Raw genomic sequence first — 18,549 nt, forward strand, 5'->3', positions numbered from 1 at the left:
TATGGGCATATACTCATTATTTTAATCTAGTTCTAGTCTCCGGCCATCCAGGTCGAGCTTCAAGGTGCTGATCTCCCATTATATGGTTATAGGTATAACAAAAATCGATGAGCAATCACACTCGGCTTTATTTATTTCTAGTGTTGAGTCCACCAAGATCATGCTTCACGGATCCGGATTCAGTCTGTGGCTATAGGTATACAAAAACTCGATGAGCAATTACTCATTGGATTTTATATATTTCTAGTGTCTACTCATCCACGGCAATTATCAGGATCCGATTTTCATGAATTGTTATAGCTAACCAAGTTTCCTTTAAACCTTTACTTAAAACAAACTATACTCTTTATTTATACTTTCTTTTGATGGCAAAGAACGATGATCAAATATACATCCATTATGGAAGGTATACAAGTCGTTCTTGGCCATTACTAACCTAGACGTATATATGACAATTGGTTTTATTCTCCAGGCCAAACAGCAAGGATCAAAACTCAAATTTGGGCTACAGGTAAACAAGTCTTCTTGAGCTTTTACTTACTGTCATTTATATATTTCTAGTGTTTTTTTCCTTAAAGTTCAAATATCAAAGATCTGATTTCAAATCAAGGTTACGGGTACACACTTTTCTCTCTGTCTTTACATGCTTTCTTTCGTATTGGCCTAGTGTGTTTACGATCCGGCTACACAATTAAAAATTTGTTTTCCTTCCAGTGCGACAGGTATATACATCTAGTTCGGCCTTTAGTTACTGTTGACTTTATTTCTCTACTGGCTTCACAGTCCAAGCCAGCCATCATGGATCCTATATCCGTCCAGTGTTACAGGTATACACTTCTCTTTGGGATTTTACTTACTGTCGGTTTTAATTTTCTACTGTTTTTAAAGTCAAGGCCAACGACCAATCATCTGGTATCCGCCTAGAATTACAGATATAAAAATGTTATTGGGCCGTTACTTATAATTGTTTTTGTTTCTCTAGTGTCCTTGCAGTCAAGGGTAACGAGCAAGAACCCGGTCTCCATATTGGGATATAGTGTTACACATCTCTTTGATTTTTGACTTGCTGCAAACTGTATTTTTTCTCGTGACTTTACAGTCAAATTCAACACTCAAGGATCCGGTTTCCATCAAGTTTTACAGGTATACAAATCTGACAAGTGCTTTTATTTAATGTGTCTTTTTTTTTGTCAAGTGCCTTTACTGTCTATGCCAATGATTCCGAATCCGAGCCCTATCCAGAGTGACTGGTATACAAATATGTTTGCGTCTTTACTAACTTTTAGTTTTATATGTCTAGTGCCTATACGGTTTAGGCCGAAGAACTAGGACTTGATATTCATCCAGACTTGCAGATATATATTTTTCGTTGGGCCGTTGATTATTGGCTTTTTTTATCCGTCTATTGTTTTCACTGTCAAGGGCAACCATCAAGGATTCGATCTCCATCCAGTATGACAGGTATACACTTTTCTTTGGGTTTCTACTTATCGCTTGTTTTTTTTTGTCTAGTGTTTTCACCGCCCAGGTCGAAGAACAAGGATTTCTTCTTCATCCACGGTTACAGGTATACAATTCTCTTTTAGCCTTTGCATAACGCTTGTTTGATTTTTCTAATTTCATTAATGTCTATGCTAAATAATAAGCATCTACTCTCCATCTAAGGCCATAGGTTTAAAAAATATTTTTAAGTATTATTTTACTATTTATTAATTAATTAATTATTATTTTTTAATTTTACATAGCCAAGGCCAATCGATCCAGGTTTACTGTCCTCTAGGGTAACAAGTATATGTACATACCTGATCGTTTACTTACTGCTTGTTGTTTCGAGTAATTTTTATTTAGTCAAACTGAATTACCAAAGTTTTACTATCTACCTAGTGCCCGAGGTATACAGGTCTCATTTAGTACTCACGTATCACTTATTATTCTGTCTAGCTTTTTTATAGTTTAAGCCAGCAATCGGGTTTTTAATCTCCATTAAGGATTAAAGGTATACATGACTATGTGAACCTTTACTTACTAGCTATTATATTTTCTAGTCTTTTTACAGGAAAGGCCCACAATTAATATGAGCTGTTTATCCGGGGGGGACAGGTATACAAATCTGCCAAAAAATCTACTTACTATATATTTGCATAATGTTTTTACAGCCGAAGCCAACGATCAAAGCTTTGATATTCTTTTGGGCTCACAGGTATAAAAGTCTCTTTGACTTTTTAGGTACTATCAGTTGTTTTGTTCTAACCCTTTCTTCTCCGTAGCAAGCGTTCAATGCTCAGCTCTACATCAAAGGTCGCAGGTATACAAGAATCTTTAAGCAATTTACTAAAAATTAGATTTTCCTAGCGTTTACATAGTCAAGGCGAAATGATCATGTTCTTTCTATCCATTCAAGGTTCTAGGTACACACGCACATTTTAGCATTTATTCTTCACTGGTTGAATCTTTTTAATCTTTGACAGTCCATGCCGAGAATCAAGGTTGCACTTCAAAAAATAGGGTTAAGGTATACATGCCTTTTTAAGCATTTATTTACTACTAGTTGCTTTATTCAGACTTTATACAGTCGAGACCAAAGATCAAGAGCCCGATTTCCGCATAGATTTACAGGGATACAAGTGGCTTTCTTTACCCATTAACATATTGCTAGCTGTTTGAAGCAGTCTTTTTACAGTTCAATTCAACAGTCAAGGTTCAAATCCCCGTCAAAAATCACTGATATACTGCCACTTTTTAGTATTTACTTACTGCCAATTGTGTTTCTTTAGTCTACTCGCAGAAAAGGCCAACAATCAAGATGCCACTCTCCTTCTTGGATGTTATGTATACCAGTATCTTTGGGTATTTACCTATTACCAGCTTTAGTTCGGTAGTCTTTTCACAATTGAGGCCAACACCCAAGATTCCATAGTTCATGCAGGGTTACTGGTATATATACCTCTTTGAGCATTTGCTTGGTGTCTGCTATATTTGTCTAGTCTTTTCATAGTCAAGGCTACTAATTGAGATTCCGCTGCTCATCTAGGGTAAAAGGTATATATGCTTTTTTTTTAATAGTTAATCATTGCTTGTTGAAATTGTCTAATAATTTTACAGTCAACGCTGATGATCAAGTTTCTGCTATTCGTCGAGGTAACAGGCGTACACCCTCCTTTGAATATCTTTCTGTCATCCATCATATTTATCTAGTCATACCATAGTCCACACCAAGGTTCAAGAGTTTAGTCTCCACCCAGGTTCACAGACATTCAAGTATAATTGCCCTTTTAGGACTGCCGGTTGCTATTGCCTATTGCTTTTAATATATAGGTCAAGGGATAAATTTCCTACTCTCAACCATTAGCCACAGGTATCACCGTTTATTTTGAACATTTATTTATTATCGATTACATTTGATTAGTATTTTAAATCCGAGTCCAACGATCAAGCTTCAGCTTTCCGGGAAGGGTTGAAGATATCCATGTATCTTTGATTTTTTTTTAATATCGACTGAATTTCTCTGGCGTTTGCACATTCAAGTCCATTGATCAAGTCTTTGGTCATTATCAAGTTTCCACTCAACATTATTGGGTAAAGGTATATAAGATTCTTGGATTACTTTTTTACAGCCAATGACATTTATCAAGCGTTTTTAGAGTCCTGGTCAACGATAAAGATCCTGCTATTAATTCAACGTCTTAGATATATAAGTGTATTTAAATATTACTTTACTACTGATTCTATCTATTTAATCTTTTTTTTTCTTTTTCTTTTTTACATTCTATGCTAGCCCTCACGGCTCTAGTCTCCATCAAGGCTTATAGACATACAAGGTTTTTTTTATTGGAATATGTTCTTACTATCAGTTTTAATTTTTCTAGTAATTTCACAGTTCATACCAACGATTAGGCGTCCGATTTCCATCCAGGGCTACAGGCATACATCTTTATTACACCATTTACTTACAGCCTGTTTTATATGTCCAGAATCTTCACAGCTCATGTCAACAGTCACGGTTTTGACCTACATATCCAACCATAGGTATATATATATTTCCGAGAATTTACTTACTATTAGGTGTATTTTTCTAGTGTTTTCATAGTAAAGAACAACGATTAATATTCCGACATTTTCCTACAGTCATAGACATACAAGTCTCTTTGAGCCTTTAGTTACTTTAAGCTGTATATTCCCATACTTTTTACGGCAAAGACCAGCGATCAAGGTTTCACTCTCCATAAAAATCCTCAGGTATACAAAGCTCTTTAAATATTTTCTTACTATCAATTAGATTATTCTAGTGTTTACACAGTCAAATCCAAACTATAAAGCTTCTGTTGCCCGTCCAAGTTCTCCAGTATATATATATTGAGCATCTACTTACTGGTTGTTGTTTTTAGTTATCTTGACATAGTCAAAACCAACGATTAAGGTTTCACCATACATCCAGGGTATGAGATACACATGTCTCGTTTAGTATTTAGCTATCAACTATTATTTTGTCTAGCTTTTTTTTTTATATTTTAAGCCAACGATCAAGTTTTGAGTATTTATTCATGATCACAGATATATATTTCTTTTTGAACATATACTTATTGTTGGCTTTCTTTTTTTAGTCTATTTACCACCAGGGCGAACGATCAATATTCCGCTGCCCATTTTGGGCTATATGTATACATGACTCTTTAAGCAGTTAATACCTGTCGCTTTTATTTGTCTAGTCTTTTAATCGCCAAGTCCAAAATTTGTGGCTCTGCTCTACATCATGGGCCGTAGGTATACAAGTCTCTTTGTGAATCTATTCACTGATGGTTATAAATACTTATAATTTCACATTTGGTGTCAAAGATCATTGTTTAACTCTTATTGATATGTTACAGGTATACATTGTTTAGTTGTCCATTTTTCTTTGAATGATGCTTGTATTTGCTTATTTTTTTTTCTCTTCGTAGTTTAGGTCAATTATCATGGTTCTATTCTTTATTAAGGATTAAAGACATAGGAGGAGTTTTTAAAATTTTCTCACTGAAAATTGTATTTACTAATTTTTTTTACAGCCGATACCAGGTATCAGTGTTCTACTCTCTATTGTGGGCCACAGCTATATTTGTCTTTTTTTTATTTGTCTTTTTTTACTATTTCGACAGCAAAACCCAACGCTAAAAAACTCAATCTCTATCAAGGGTTACAGGTATACCAGTTTCTTTGGATATATTACTACAAATTATTTTTGTATATTATTTTAAACAGACAAGCCCAACGATCAAGATTTCGGGCTCGAGTATCATATACCTGCATATGTATTTGTTTCAATAACTACTTTATGCTGTTTCTATAGAACCTTACAGTCATATTTAATGCTAAACATTAAAACTTTAGTTTTAGGTATGGATTCTAGGTATACAACAATTTTTGACCACTCAGTACTACTTGCTTTATATAAGAAGTATATGTGTAGTTGAAGCCAAATAATTTAAGCTGGTTAAAGATATAAAAGGCTTTTGAGAAATTCACCGACACCTATATCTTTTTTATGTATTTGATATCAAGGATCAGGTAACAAATTTGTGCTCCCCATCATTGTTTAAAGATATACAAGTATTTTTTAAATTATTTCTTTTATTAATGTTTTCATTTCAGTAGTGTATTTCCAATTGATTTAAAGGATCAAGTTTTTGCCTCCATTATAGACTAAACGTATACAGTGCTATTTGAAAATTTAAATAACGTAATTTGCTTTCGTCTAGTACTCACAGTCAAGACAAGTATCAGGGCTCCACGTTTCCTCATAGGATAGAAGTGAACAAGACTCTCTGAACATTTAATTACTGCCTCTTTTAACTACAGCTTGGCCTTACCGTACTTACATTCGCTACTTATCCTGTGGCTGCAAGGAATCGCATAACACTAGCATAACGTTATTACTGCTCATCATCTATCCCAATTAACAACATTAGCAACTCGGCATACTTTAGCTTATTTGTTAGTTTCGGGTATGTTTAATTCAGCCACTAGATTATCCACTGTATTGTATATCGCAGACCTCTGGATATATCCTCTCAGTATCCTCCTCATGCTAATATGAGCCACGAAACTGATCCCACTCAATCTCTAATATTCAATCATTATAGCTACCATCATCACTTTTGAAGCGCTAGTATCTAAATCAATAGCGTATTAACAGTTGAAGGTCAGCTATGCATACGTATATGGCTACTCACGGGGCTATCTTCATCGTCCTCGTCGCCACCCAGGGAATATTCCCTGAACTAGACACCTTATTCGCCATTTATTTAACCTAATAGATCATACATACGCTCAATCAGCGTATCCAATGCCACACACTGGATATCCATATCGAGCGGCCACTTCCAACTTATTCTTGATATTGAATTTGTCCTTAATCATATAGCAGTTCCATCTACATTAGACATTACAATATTCGAAGCTAAATCAGCTTTGGCTATTCTCTAGCTTTTTCGCCTTTAAATACATTACCTCCAATACATATTACAAAAAAATATTATGAATGGTTTCGTTCTCTGTGCAAATTTTGATATCTTTGTGTTGGTGTTGGTATGCCCAAAAAAAGAATTAAATATATAGTGGTTGGCGGTGTCAATCTTGATAGCATTGTGTTGGTGTTGGTGTCAATTTTGATAGCTTTTTAAAGTTGATGTTGGTACGTGTCAAAAAAAAAGAAATATGTTATGGTTGCTGGTGTCAGTTTTGATAGTGTTGTAAAGTTGGTGTCAATTCCAGTAGATTTGTAAAGTCAATGTAGGCATGGAGGTTTGACTGAGGATTCCCGAAAGGGATGAGATGTGTAAAAAAAAAGATTCAAGGCATCGTTAAAAAGGATTTTTTTGTTTCTGTTGCGGCTCTGTTAAGGTTATTTCTGATAGACAGTCCTCTCTGAACAGTATTTCAACCTTTGTATAGGTGGTAGTGTCACTGTGGATTGGCCTGCTATGTTTCTTTCTCTTATGGGTACACATAGGCTGTTTGCACCACAAATGCCATTCACCAGCGTACGAGGAATTGTCGAGGGAATTGGATCGAGGGAATTGAGCCACAACATATACGATTCCGATTGTTATTCAGCGTCTGTTTTTTAATTATTTACTAAAATACCCTGCCAGTTTTTATTTTTTTGTTAATGATTTGTTTCATTTTGGCTATATAGAATGAGCTTTTTAAAATACGGTCGTTTAGTATATTCCTTTTTGTAACTAGAGTCCTTATTTTAGAAGTTTTGTCAATTCCCTCGACAATTCCCTCGTACGCTAGTGAATGACATTATTAATCCAATTAAGGAGCTATATATACATATGATTCTAAAGAAATGATTTACCCATTTAATACCTGTTCTGAATAGTAAAGAAGTCTCTACAGCTTTAGAGATATGCCTAGCAATATATGATGGTTACTAAAGAGTAATACTTTGAAGTAATAGACATTCAGCTAATATATATTAATACGAAAAAAGTAAGAGGAAGACATAATATCAAATTGGCTTAGGGTGGGTCTGGTTAAAAACTGCCAACTGTTTGAGTATACACATACAACAAGTTCTATAGCTAAATTTGTATATTGAGCTTCACTTTTTCAATAAAGCTACTATCAGCTTGTCTAGCCTTTTGGTTTGAGGATACATAACTTGACATGTAATCCACGATATTTATTCTTCCGTCTTAGATGTATTCTGAGATATTATAATGAGACCAGTAGCATTTACTTATAAGATTCAGTAGGATGAATACTTGACAAGAAAAGAGAATGAATATTGATATTCCCTAGCAGCTATTTAGCTCAAGCATTGATAACCGGAAGATTGTTCTTTCAAGAATGATGAAAAGAGAATTCAAGTGATGTGTTGGGATGAACTTTATTTCTTTTATCTTTCTAAGCTTATAAAAATATTCTAATAGCTAATAAAGATAATAAATATAATAATAAGATGCTGAGATAAACCATACTTCTTTATTTAAATAATAAAATTATGAGTAAAAAAGAAAAATTGAAAGAGATAAGCACTGTGATGGTTTGTTGTTACAATTTGTATACCCTTTCAATTGATTGCTATCAGTTGTAAAAGTCCTATGTTTGCCAAGGCCACGGCTTAATCATTTTGTTTACATAATTGATACAAGGCACATTCGGAAAGATATGATATCTTTGAACCAGCTGAACGTTTGAATACATGCATAACATTTCAGTATTATATTAATTAAATAATTTTATTAATATTATTGACTGTCAACTAATCATCCGCTGTTGTTTCTTTAAATGAAAATATATTTTTACGCATATATATATATATAGAGGGATAGTCATTAAAAGTTACAAGCATTTTATCCGATGGTATGATTTTACTGATCAGTATTATTTAATTTATCAAATTCTTCCTCTCTCTTTTTTTTCTTTGCTGATGCTCTGATATTTGTACAAATCTATAGAGTATATAATCTATATATCATACAGTAGAATAGCCTTTAAGCTTTGTACATTCTCTCATTTAAATTCGTTGATGAGTATCTAAATCATTATGCTATTAAGAATTAAATCTACTTTGTCCACCAACTATTGCCTGAGATACTATTATATATTGTATTACTGTCTTATTTGTGGTAAAACTATTTTAATTGTTTTATGAATAGAAAAGAAAAAAATAACGGTATAAAACTCACCGGCTCTTTTTATTTTACACATATAAGTATGCAACAAAATATGTTAGGAAGCACTGTTAATTTGACTCGGTAATTTGCACATACTCGTTTTAGCCAGTCTAGATCTTGGCTTATATTGTTGTTGTTGTTGTGTTCATAAGAGAAAGTAAATATTTGAATCTATTGTGAAATAATAATAATAGTAAAAGTAGTAGCAGCCCTAATACTATGTATGTCTTATTACAATATCAGCAAATAAACCAAAAGATATACATACATACTTCGTAGCTTTTATGTAAAATTTTGAATTTTTACAAGTAATTATATGCCATATTTTTTTCCAACAAGACATTCCAATGCAAAAAAAAATGAATGAAAAAAGTATATATAAAGACCATTTACTCGCTCTTCCTTTTTTTCTCTTTATACCCTCTTATCGCTTGTAATTCCACAATGCCACAATCTACTGCCTCCAGCAACAGCAACAGCTACAGCTCAACCAACTCTTCTTCACCCTCCTCTCGCCCATATGGGTCTTATCTCCTTTCCCGTTTTCCTCATCTTCGCACGCCTTTGGCGAGTGACTTTGAGGCATTTGCCTTCCAAACTACCACAAATACTGTTTCTTCAGGCTCCCGCACTCCTTGTGAGAGTGAAGAAAACATTCCCTTAGTGGTAGGTACTCCTTCCGGTGCTCCTTCTGGTACCTCTTCTGGTGCCTCTTCTGGTACTCCTTCTCGTACACTTTGTGGTACTCTTTCTGGTACCTCTTCTGGTACCTCTTCTGGTACCTCTTCTGGTATCTCTTCTGGTTCTCCTTTGAGTACTCTTTTAGGCGCTTCTTCCATTGTTCCTTCAAAAAGAGTCGCTGATTTTGGTGATGACAGAGTTGGCACCGCCTGTAAACGTGCTTTTTCATTTCCTAGAGATTCAAGCAATGCTTCTGACAATGTGGGCTTTTTTGAGGCTCTTTCTTCTGGTTCTGACCAGTCTTGCTCTTCTTACGAAAGAATTGTTGGTGGGCAATATGCTCTTTTTGGACAGGCTGCTAGTTGTTCAAGACCTGAGGTTTGTTCCGGATCACTTGTTAGTGATTCTGATTGCGGGGTTGTCTCAGAGGTGCCTGTTTGTTCGTCTGGTCATTCTGCTCCTCCCAAAACGTCGGATGCGGCTGATCAAGGCAGTAGTCCTTCTAAAGCAGCTGACAAAGAATCCTCTGATCATTTGCGTAATTACTGAATTTACAAAACTTTTTGTAGATCTAATAATTCTAATCATAACTTTACATAATTATCATTGCTGCTTTTATTTAGTATCTTGCGAGACAAGAGGTACGAAAAGAAAGCTGTCATCTGTGGAAGATGAAACTGAGCTAGATAAAGAGCATCCATCTATTCGTAGACGAGGGGGTCCTAATAAATGTTTTGCTCCTTCCCCCATCACCAAACGGGGAGGCAAGGCTTTTGGGCGGACCCCAATTGTAATATCAGACTATGTTTCTGTAAAAGGTAGGAATATTTTTATTATTAATACTATTATTATTTGTAGTATTTAATTTTTGCATCTATAATAATATCTATATTATTTTCTTTAGCTGCGATCACAGGAAAGAAGCGGCCTTGTCCTGACGATTTTGGCTACGATTTGTCCTGTTCAGAAAGAACAAAAAGAAAAATCGAAGCCCTAGACGCAAGACTGCCAAAGAGAAGCAAAGTTGGGCGGAAACTCTCGACGAGCCTCCATTTGCAACTATTTCAATGGAGAAGTAAACAAATGATACTGTCAATAATTGACAAAAGAGAGGAGATTGGAAAAAAGAAGACGTACAACAGTATGCCTAAGGAGAATTCTGAGGGTGCTGCTGTTGTCTCAGCCAACACCATCTCTCCCTCAGTTTCTGGCCATTCTGGCCCTACTGATCCTCCTTCTCTCCCGTCTCCTCCTCCTCCAGTTGTCTCGTCTCCTCCTCCTCGATACATCTGGTTTCCTCCTCCTACTTCTCTCCCGTCTCCTCCCACTCCTTCTCTCCCGTCTCCTCTTCTTCCATCTCTCTTGTCTCCTCCTCCTCCATCTCTCTCGTCTCCTCCTCCTTCAGCTTTCTTGTCTCCTCCTCCTCCTCCAGTTGTCTCGTCTCCTCCTCCTCGATACATCTGGTTTCCTCCTCCTACTTCTCTTTCGTCTCCTCCTCCATCTTTCTCATATCCTCCTCCCCCAGATTTCTCGTCTCCTTCTCGTTACATCTGGTTTCCTCCTCCTACATCTCTTTCTCTTCCTTCTTCCTCGCCTCTCTCATCCCCTTCTCTCTCGTCTCGCTCGCCTTCTTCTCTCACTCCTTCCTTTTTCTCGTCCCCTTCTTTCTCTTCCCCTTCTTTCTTGCCTCTCTCGTCACCTTCCTTCTCATCTCTTTCTCCCCATCCTTTTTCGACTCTTTCCCCTCGTTCTTTCTTGTCTCCTCCTCCTCCTTTCTCGTCACTTTCTCCTCCTCCTTCTCTTCCGTCTCCTCCTCCTCCTTTTCTTCCGTCTTCTCCTCCTTTTCTTCCGTCTCCTCCTCCTTTTCTTCCGTCTCCTCCTCCTTTTCTTCCGTCTCCTCCTCCATGTCTTCCGTCTCCTCCAACTGAATTTGTCACCCAAGAGGTATCTCCTACGGCAGACATGGAGGAAAACCAGTTGACAAGGGCGGCAGCATTTGCTGTAGACATCACAACTGCTATCCAGTCAAGCGTGATGTCTACAGCAAATGCAGTAGCGAGGTTCCTCTTCCGATAGAGGGAAGACCCTCAAAGCGGCGGTTCCTATAAGGAATATAAATAAGTGGCTCCGGCAGAAGCAACAGGAAGCAACAAGCAACAGATACTAACAAGCAACAGGAACTAACCCTACTAACAACTAACCCCACTAACAAATAAGTAGAGCCTTAGGTTATAAATCAAAACTCAAAAGCAAATGTTGAAAACCAGAAACTGCAAACAAAAAGCAAACAACACGTACCACACACTAAGCGCCAAATACCGAAAAGCAGAAAGCAAAAACAGAAACTTGTATTATTTGTATTATTTGTATTATTTGTATTACTTGTATTACTTGTATTTTATTATTTTTAAATATAAATAGTTTTTACTATTGTTGAATCATCTGAAAAATAAAGTTCTTGAATAATATAGTATGTATTGAAAGATATGGATGTCAATAAAGGTGGAGTAGATCAAGTTTATGTACACAAGTGTAATAGGTCATTGGTTGATTTTTCTAATTTTCAAGATGATTTCTCAAGCATATTATGGACAATACTTTCTTTTCAATAATTTTGATAATAAAAAATACTCTAAATAAAGCAAAACGTATAGAGAGCATAGTTCAATATATATGTATGTACAAGAATGGACATGAAGCTCTAATAATGAGCGGTGCCCCCACGATCTGGAATTATTTTTTTAAGTTTATCTGGTATACTGGCTATAAAAGTTTCCAGAACTTGAAATGGTATCTTCAACTATGTCTTGTGGATTACTTCTTTAAATTCTTCTACGTTCGTTACTTCTGCTCTATTTTTGCAAAGCTACTTCGCCAGAAGAAACCAAATACGCTATATAGGATTTAGATCCAGACTCTGGGCAGACTAAAAATCAAAGCTATCTATGAGACACATGTCTTTCTTATATCATGCGGGATAAGCGCCCGTGTGGCATGGGGCGCCATCAACTTGAAACAAAAACTGCTTCATATAATTTATGAGCGGTTTCTAGTACCAGGAAAAAAAGTACTGTGCCAAACAATTGATGTACTTCTCTTAATCGATGTTTTCTTTTAATTTCACTAAATGGCAAAGAACCCTATCCCAAAAACAGCTCCGAACCATGACGGAACTCTTATCAAATTTGTATGTTTGGACAGTGTGTCTCTTGTCAAGCTTGTCGGACAGCTTTCTAATGACCCTGACTCCTCTATCATTGCCAACTACCGTGAAGATGAACTCTTCTGAACAGACAGCCGATTTCCACTCATCAACGGTCTAATTCACTTTGTCAAGGCATCATTTCAACCTGTTTCCCTTCTGCTTTTCGCTCAACCCTGGCTTGCGAGCTACTGGGTGAAAACTAAAGCCAAAAAGTTCCATGTTCTTACGAAATGTAGTCATGCAAATGGAGATTCCCACATAGACTAGTCTCTGATGCTGAGCCGCAATAAAAAAGAATGGCTCACTATCAAATGAGTGCACCATAAAAAATGTGTTCTCTTTGTAACCTTTGATTCTCTTCCTAGACATATCGAGGGCTTGGAAGCAACTTTATCTCTAAAAGCTTTTACTACATTTCCAACAGTGTTCTTTGGGATGTCAAGGGCTTTAGATATTTCTCCATAACCAGTATCCTTTTCCCACTGGCCTATAAACAGGCTCCTAATAAACACATATAGCCCTTATCTTTTGGATTTTGTCAGACTAGAACTTGGTGGAGTCCTTTTTTGCTTATTTTCTATTTGCTTAAGAGCTTTTGGTAGTTTTACAGAGAAAACAGTGTTTTGATAACGCATAAGAAATAAAAAAATCACAAATTTTGTGACCGACCCATAACCTAATACACTCGAGTATACATATGTGCAGAAATGAGTATATTAATATATTTAGCCGAACAATACGCATTAGTTTTAGGTGACCCGTATACTATGGGCAGAGTACCTTAGACACTTGGTCCGTGATGAGCCGATCACTAGAGTGGTGTCAAAGCAAGGTGCCGCAGATATGACTAATTTGCATTCCACATATGGCAATTACACATATATGCTATAAGTGTTTGTGTAAAGCTTATAGCTTTATAAAAATATTTTAAGGTCCTAAATGATCATGAATCTGATAAGGTTTCTCTTACTACAGGTACAGATATCTTTGGCACTAGAGTATAGATACCTATCCACTACTTTCTGTTCAATCGTATCCAATCATGAAAGCCTTTTTATTGCTCTCAACCTGTAACATACTATTCTAAATTTAATATCATGTAGTTATTAGGCTTGCGGTGGTATTTGCATATCAATATGTGCTAAATTACATTAAAAATATTGGATAAAAATGTGTCGAGCAAAAAGACATCGGTTATGTTAAACATGGCGGCTGGTATGCTTTTCTTTGACTATAAAAAGGATCAGAGGAACTTAATTTACATACCCGAAGCAAAACGATTTATTTGTAGACCTAGATAGTACTTTCCAAGAGTTGATATAATCTCTAGTAATTTTTTGTTATATTAATATACACTGTAGATAATACTATCATACATATAAAGAGAATAAAAGACAAATAGGTTTTACCATGACAATGCCAGCAGCATGAAATGGAGGCTGTTGATCTTTAGTGTGTTCGTGTGAGGGATGTTTATCTATAATAAAAATTATATTCAGTTAGATAAATATTAAAACAGAATATAATTAATAAATAAATAAAAGGCAAGTGTCTATGACAATAGAAACAGTCATTATTTTTTAGTTCTATAGTATTTTAAAGAGATTGTATTGCCAGAAAAACTGAGGGATATAAAAGTGTAAGAGAGGCAGAGCGAGTGTATGCTTGTCTATAGCAGTGAAATGAATTAGTTATTTTTATTCTTTTAAAGAAATATTCTATTTCGCTAAAAAAAAAGTATGTGTCTTATTAGAAACACGCCTGAATATAATAAAATTTCGAAAGAGAGAGAAAAGAGAGAATACAACAAAAAATGAAACAAAAGTGAAAACAAAGAAAAGAATAATGAAAAAGATAAAAGGACAAAAGGACAAAAGGACAAGATAAAAAAGGAAAAGAAAAGAAGTGTGTGTGTGTGTGTGTATATTTGAAACAAAAAAGGAAAAGAAAAGAAGTGTGTGTGTATATATTTGAAACAAAAAAGGATAATATAATGACGGATTGTCATCCCAGAGTTACAAGAGGTTATTTTGGATATATTTACAGCTCCATCCAGTATACTTATATAAAATCCTTATTTGCAATATCATAATACTTCTTGCACATACCCACACTTTCACCTATTCACTTACTCACATACCTTTTTATAGGTACGAAGTATATTATTAATTTGATATCAAACATTGTAAATTAAAAATTAAAAATTAAATAACTGAAAAACATGCTTTATTTAATATTATAGATCATGACTGGAATACGCCCAATTGCCCACCCATCCATCCGAATAATACAAAGATGTTTTGGCTAAGACGACAAAAATGGAGGAGTACAAGCCAATGCACATGATGAACTTACCACAACGCATACAGCCATCCTTGTTGGTTTCGGACAAGGCACTGGATCCCAGACATCTGTCTCTGTTCCTCTTGGTGGTTCTCTTGTTGCCGCCGGTTCCACTGACAGAATTCCTGCTGGTATCACCTCTGAGATCAGCCGTGAAAACAAAGCCAAGGTCTTTGTAAGTATTACTATATATAATATTTCAATCATTAAACATTTTTGTTAAATAGAAATTAATTCGAGGGTACATGCGGAAGGACAAATTCACTTCAACTGAACCTGTCCTTGTCAGTGCAAACGAGGGAAACCCAAGGTGAGAAACTAGTATCTTCTTTAATAGAAGTCTCAGCAAGAAGATCGTTGCCAATCTCCTCGGTTATCCAATCCCAAAGCTTGCTAGGGAGGGCATAAAAACAGGCGAATTCCGTACTATGGTTCACACAAACTTCCGGAGCATAATTCTTAAGTACAGGGAAGATCTTATAGCACGAGCTGCTACAAACGCTCGTGGAAGACGGGCTGCAAGAGAAACTGAAGTAAGTGTTGTTTTACATATCAGTCCGAATCAAACCATAGAATTAACATTAATATATATATATATATATATATATATGTATATATATATATATATATATAAATTACAGCACTTCAACCGCCGCGTAATGGCGTGTGTGTCAAACAAGACAGCCATTGATGTTTTGATGGAGAAAAACTGTTCTGAGCTGATGATGGAATCAGCGTCATCTGAAGGCGAGTCAGATGACGAGTTTCCTGGGAGACCTTGCAAACGCATTGTAAAGGTTACCTGTTCTTTTTGGAGAAGTGATAAAATGAATAATTTGGCAAAAAAAAATTCTATTTTTGAATAATGTTTAACATAATATACATAACTATGTTTTTAGTTTAACAACCTCAACTTCATCATTGATGAAATTGTGAGAACAAACTTGGGTAGCAACATTTGCCAGTTGTTAGACAGAAATCTCACCCGCCTGTCTGAGAAACCAGTTCCCGATGACGTCGCATTATGTTTCCCCCCGTGGACCCTTAGAGATGGGCCACAATAAAAATAATAAAATTATTGTTTATCTCATCTTATTTATTATCATCTCCACCAAATCAATGCTGACGATTTATATAGAGGCAGTAATTATTTTGCTCTGTCCTTTTTTTTCAGTCATCTACTTTTCTTTTTCTTTAAAAAAAAAGAAATGAATGAAAGAAGGGTATTTATTGCTGTTTTTTTTTTTGGTAAGGCAACCACTAGTTTTTTTGGACAAGCTCTATTGTATGATTAGCACTTGTTACTTATAAAGAGATTCTATGTACGGGCAGAATTGAATAAAAATTTGATGGCAAAGGTATTGAACCACAAATGTCTATTCCATCTTTCTCTCGTCATCTATCTACAAGCAAAGGAAGTCAGCTGACGAATGCAAACACATGTTAATCGTGTTGAGTGAGGTGAGTTTTAAAATAAACGGAGTCAGAGAAGGAGTGAAGGAATATATAAAGACATATTGTATCTGACAAATAAATGTAGTTCCGGTAACATCACTTTCAAGAAACAACGATTGTAAATATGATCCACGACCAGTGGTGCCATTATTACCATAAAACACTTGACCAAGGATGTCGATTGATTCCAATTTTATGATTTGATTATCAACAAAGAAAGAATGGAGAAGCATCGGCATTGTGGTAATTGACGAAATTGAGGGGTGAGATATACAAATTTGTAGTATACCAACGAATGGATATAATCAATATCACCCATTCAAGAAGGTTTACTAATTAAAAGTGGGAAGGATTTAGGTGGGAGAGGTTAATTACCTATGATAGGAATTCCGGTAGTTTCAGAAGAATCCGCAAATGCTCACAAAATAAATGGTTGATGAATAATTCCGGAGGAAGGAGATAGCGAGGTAATGTCATCTGTGGGGGAAGAGACAGGCTTAAAAAGGGCTGAAAGGAAGGGAGCTTGGGTGGGGCATACGAGAGCAGTGTTAATAAAGTCGCTTTTGTATATATCTTCAAGGAAGTATCTGATAAATGTGACCTCAAACCCTTTTTTTATCATTGATATTGATATTCTTGGGTAGGCCGTTGTACCTCTCGAACCCAAAGAGCCAATAACCGTACACTAGCCCAAAATCGAAAATAGCTTCACGAAGATGGAGGTGCAGGCGCATGTTACATATGAGGATTGTTGCAGTGTATAAGGTGTTGCATTCTTCACAGAATTCTTTGAGGCGTCTATGGGCGGTGAGGTATTCGGGATTGTTTATGGGTTAGTATCTCAATAATGGGAAAAGTAGATACTGTGAGAGTATTATTTATTAAAGAGACAAAATAATATTGTTTATATCTGCTACTATTAAAATCCCTGTAATTCAAATCCCTGCTGTGTAATGGTTGGTTTACACTGTATGAGTGTGTAGTGTACGTGCGCCTGGTGTGTAACAGTTCCGGAGATTGTTAACTTGCCAGGTTCATTAGCAAGAAGGAACCAGTATTTGGTTGTGGGGTCTGTTCTTCACTCAATTGTGGTGTGTATACCACAGGCGGTATTAATATCATTGAATGTAATACTGGGTTTACGAGGTGACGGCAAGCGTGGACAGAATTGATCCAGTTATTAAATTACAAGGATGAGAGCATCAACTTCAACACCACGGGGGAATATACCAACCACCACGATTTCTACTCGGCTGCTTTCATATCGGCAAACTTCTTGTCAAATTTGCTCCTCAACACTGTATGTCCATTAGGGACAATCATATCATCGACTACCTTTCACATGACGATGAAATTCATGTCTCCAAGAATACCACGTTCGATCCATTGATCCATTATTCTTTTTGCTGTCTCCAAGAACAGGTTGTATATGGGATCAATGATCGTTCCACGTACTGGATCAAAGTATCCAAGGTGGTGCAACTACGACAATCGAGCACCATTTTTGACGTCCAGGCGATGCCTTTCTGAGGGCGTACTTACACTCTTTCACTTCTCAGCATGTAGCCTATTCTTCTCAAAGCTACCCGACACCACCGAGATTCATTAAACCCACAGAAATCAACCTGAATTGTATCAGCAAGTCGAGTGAAATGGCGGGTATACTTGAAGAATACACACGTGCTATTATGTGCGGTAAATTCACTGGTCTTTCTGGCAACTGGAATATCGTAGGCAACTACCATCAACGCAGCGCAAATCACCTCACCAACAAGAAACCCAAACGTTGGCATTCTTATTCTGTGATATAACTGTACCAGCTCATATACCAATGGCTCAGTGTAGCTGTTGATTTCGTCCGTTTTGAGCTCTCTGGCACCAGGCATACGACCCACAACGATGATGGTTTCGGCTTTAAAACACTCACTACGAGGCAAGTTGTTAATGGCCAAGTATATCGCACTGCAATAGTATGTGGTATTGCCAAACGGCTGAAACCAGTCTATGTTAAGCGTTAATATCAGCGAACGAAGTTGCTCAACAAACAGAATACCATTACTGTCCTTGAGCTCTTTCCAAACTTCACCATCATACACGTCAATCCCTGTACCCGCTACCTTAAACTCTACTCCATCGGCATATCTTTTCTTCAAATCCAGGACGACTGAAGAGGATTCTGAGAGCTTTTTGGATCGACTGGTA

At 36.2% G+C, this 18,549-nt stretch overlaps 6 protein-coding genes across 6 annotated transcripts; 5 read left to right on the forward strand and 1 right to left on the reverse strand.

Moving 5' to 3' along the window:
- Positions 1-2,074: 2,074 nt before the first annotated feature.
- Positions 2,075-2,305, forward strand: PHYBLDRAFT_158651 (hypothetical protein; the record flags this gene model as incomplete). Its single annotated transcript, XM_018433828.1, has 2 exons — positions 2,075-2,200; positions 2,268-2,305. Coding segments are annotated over 2 exons (164 nt in total), but the record flags the coding sequence as incomplete, so codon positions are not given.
- A 1,228-nt stretch (positions 2,306-3,533) lies between these two features.
- PHYBLDRAFT_158652 (hypothetical protein) lies at positions 3,534-4,836 on the forward strand. The gene is made up of 5 exons (XM_018433829.1): positions 3,534-3,582; positions 3,776-4,026; positions 4,126-4,236; positions 4,386-4,436; positions 4,602-4,836. The coding sequence occupies exons 2-4, from the start codon at positions 3,836-3,838 to the stop codon at positions 4,414-4,416; spliced, it is 333 nt and encodes a 110-aa protein (XP_018292264.1). The 5' UTR covers positions 3,534-3,582; positions 3,776-3,835; the 3' UTR covers positions 4,417-4,436; positions 4,602-4,836.
- A 1,674-nt stretch (positions 4,837-6,510) lies between these two features.
- PHYBLDRAFT_158653 (hypothetical protein) lies at positions 6,511-6,718 on the forward strand (the record flags this gene model as incomplete). The annotated part of the gene is made up of 2 exons (XM_018433830.1): positions 6,511-6,590; positions 6,649-6,718. 2 exons carry the CDS (start codon positions 6,511-6,513, stop codon positions 6,716-6,718), a joined length of 150 nt encoding a protein of 49 aa, XP_018292265.1.
- Positions 6,719-9,107: 2,389 nt separating this feature from the next.
- On the forward strand, positions 9,108-9,893 carry PHYBLDRAFT_167649 (hypothetical protein; the record flags this gene model as incomplete). The annotated part of the gene is made up of 1 exon (XM_018435683.1): positions 9,108-9,893. One exon carries the CDS (start codon positions 9,108-9,110, stop codon positions 9,891-9,893), a length of 786 nt encoding a protein of 261 aa, XP_018292266.1.
- A 2,578-nt stretch (positions 9,894-12,471) lies between these two features.
- Positions 12,472-15,956, forward strand: PHYBLDRAFT_144679 (hypothetical protein; the record flags this gene model as incomplete). Its single annotated transcript, XM_018431267.1, has 6 exons — positions 12,472-12,613; positions 14,859-15,067; positions 15,120-15,202; positions 15,230-15,425; positions 15,534-15,683; positions 15,792-15,956. The coding sequence occupies 6 exons, from the start codon at positions 12,472-12,474 to the stop codon at positions 15,954-15,956; spliced, it is 945 nt and encodes a 314-aa protein (XP_018292267.1).
- A 1,026-nt stretch (positions 15,957-16,982) lies between these two features.
- Positions 16,983-18,233, reverse strand: PHYBLDRAFT_80362 (hypothetical protein; the record flags this gene model as incomplete). Its single annotated transcript, XM_018443577.1, has 2 exons — positions 16,983-17,678; positions 17,900-18,233. 2 exons carry the CDS (start codon positions 18,231-18,233, stop codon positions 17,593-17,595), a joined length of 420 nt encoding a protein of 139 aa, XP_018292268.1. The 3' UTR covers positions 16,983-17,592.
- Positions 18,234-18,549: the final 316 nt, after the last annotated feature.

This window comes from Phycomyces blakesleeanus, assembly GCF_001638985.1.
Source record: "Phycomyces blakesleeanus NRRL 1555(-) unplaced genomic scaffold PHYBLscaffold_9, whole genome shotgun sequence".
NCBI lineage: Eukaryota > Fungi > Mucoromycota > Mucoromycetes > Mucorales > Phycomycetaceae > Phycomyces > Phycomyces blakesleeanus.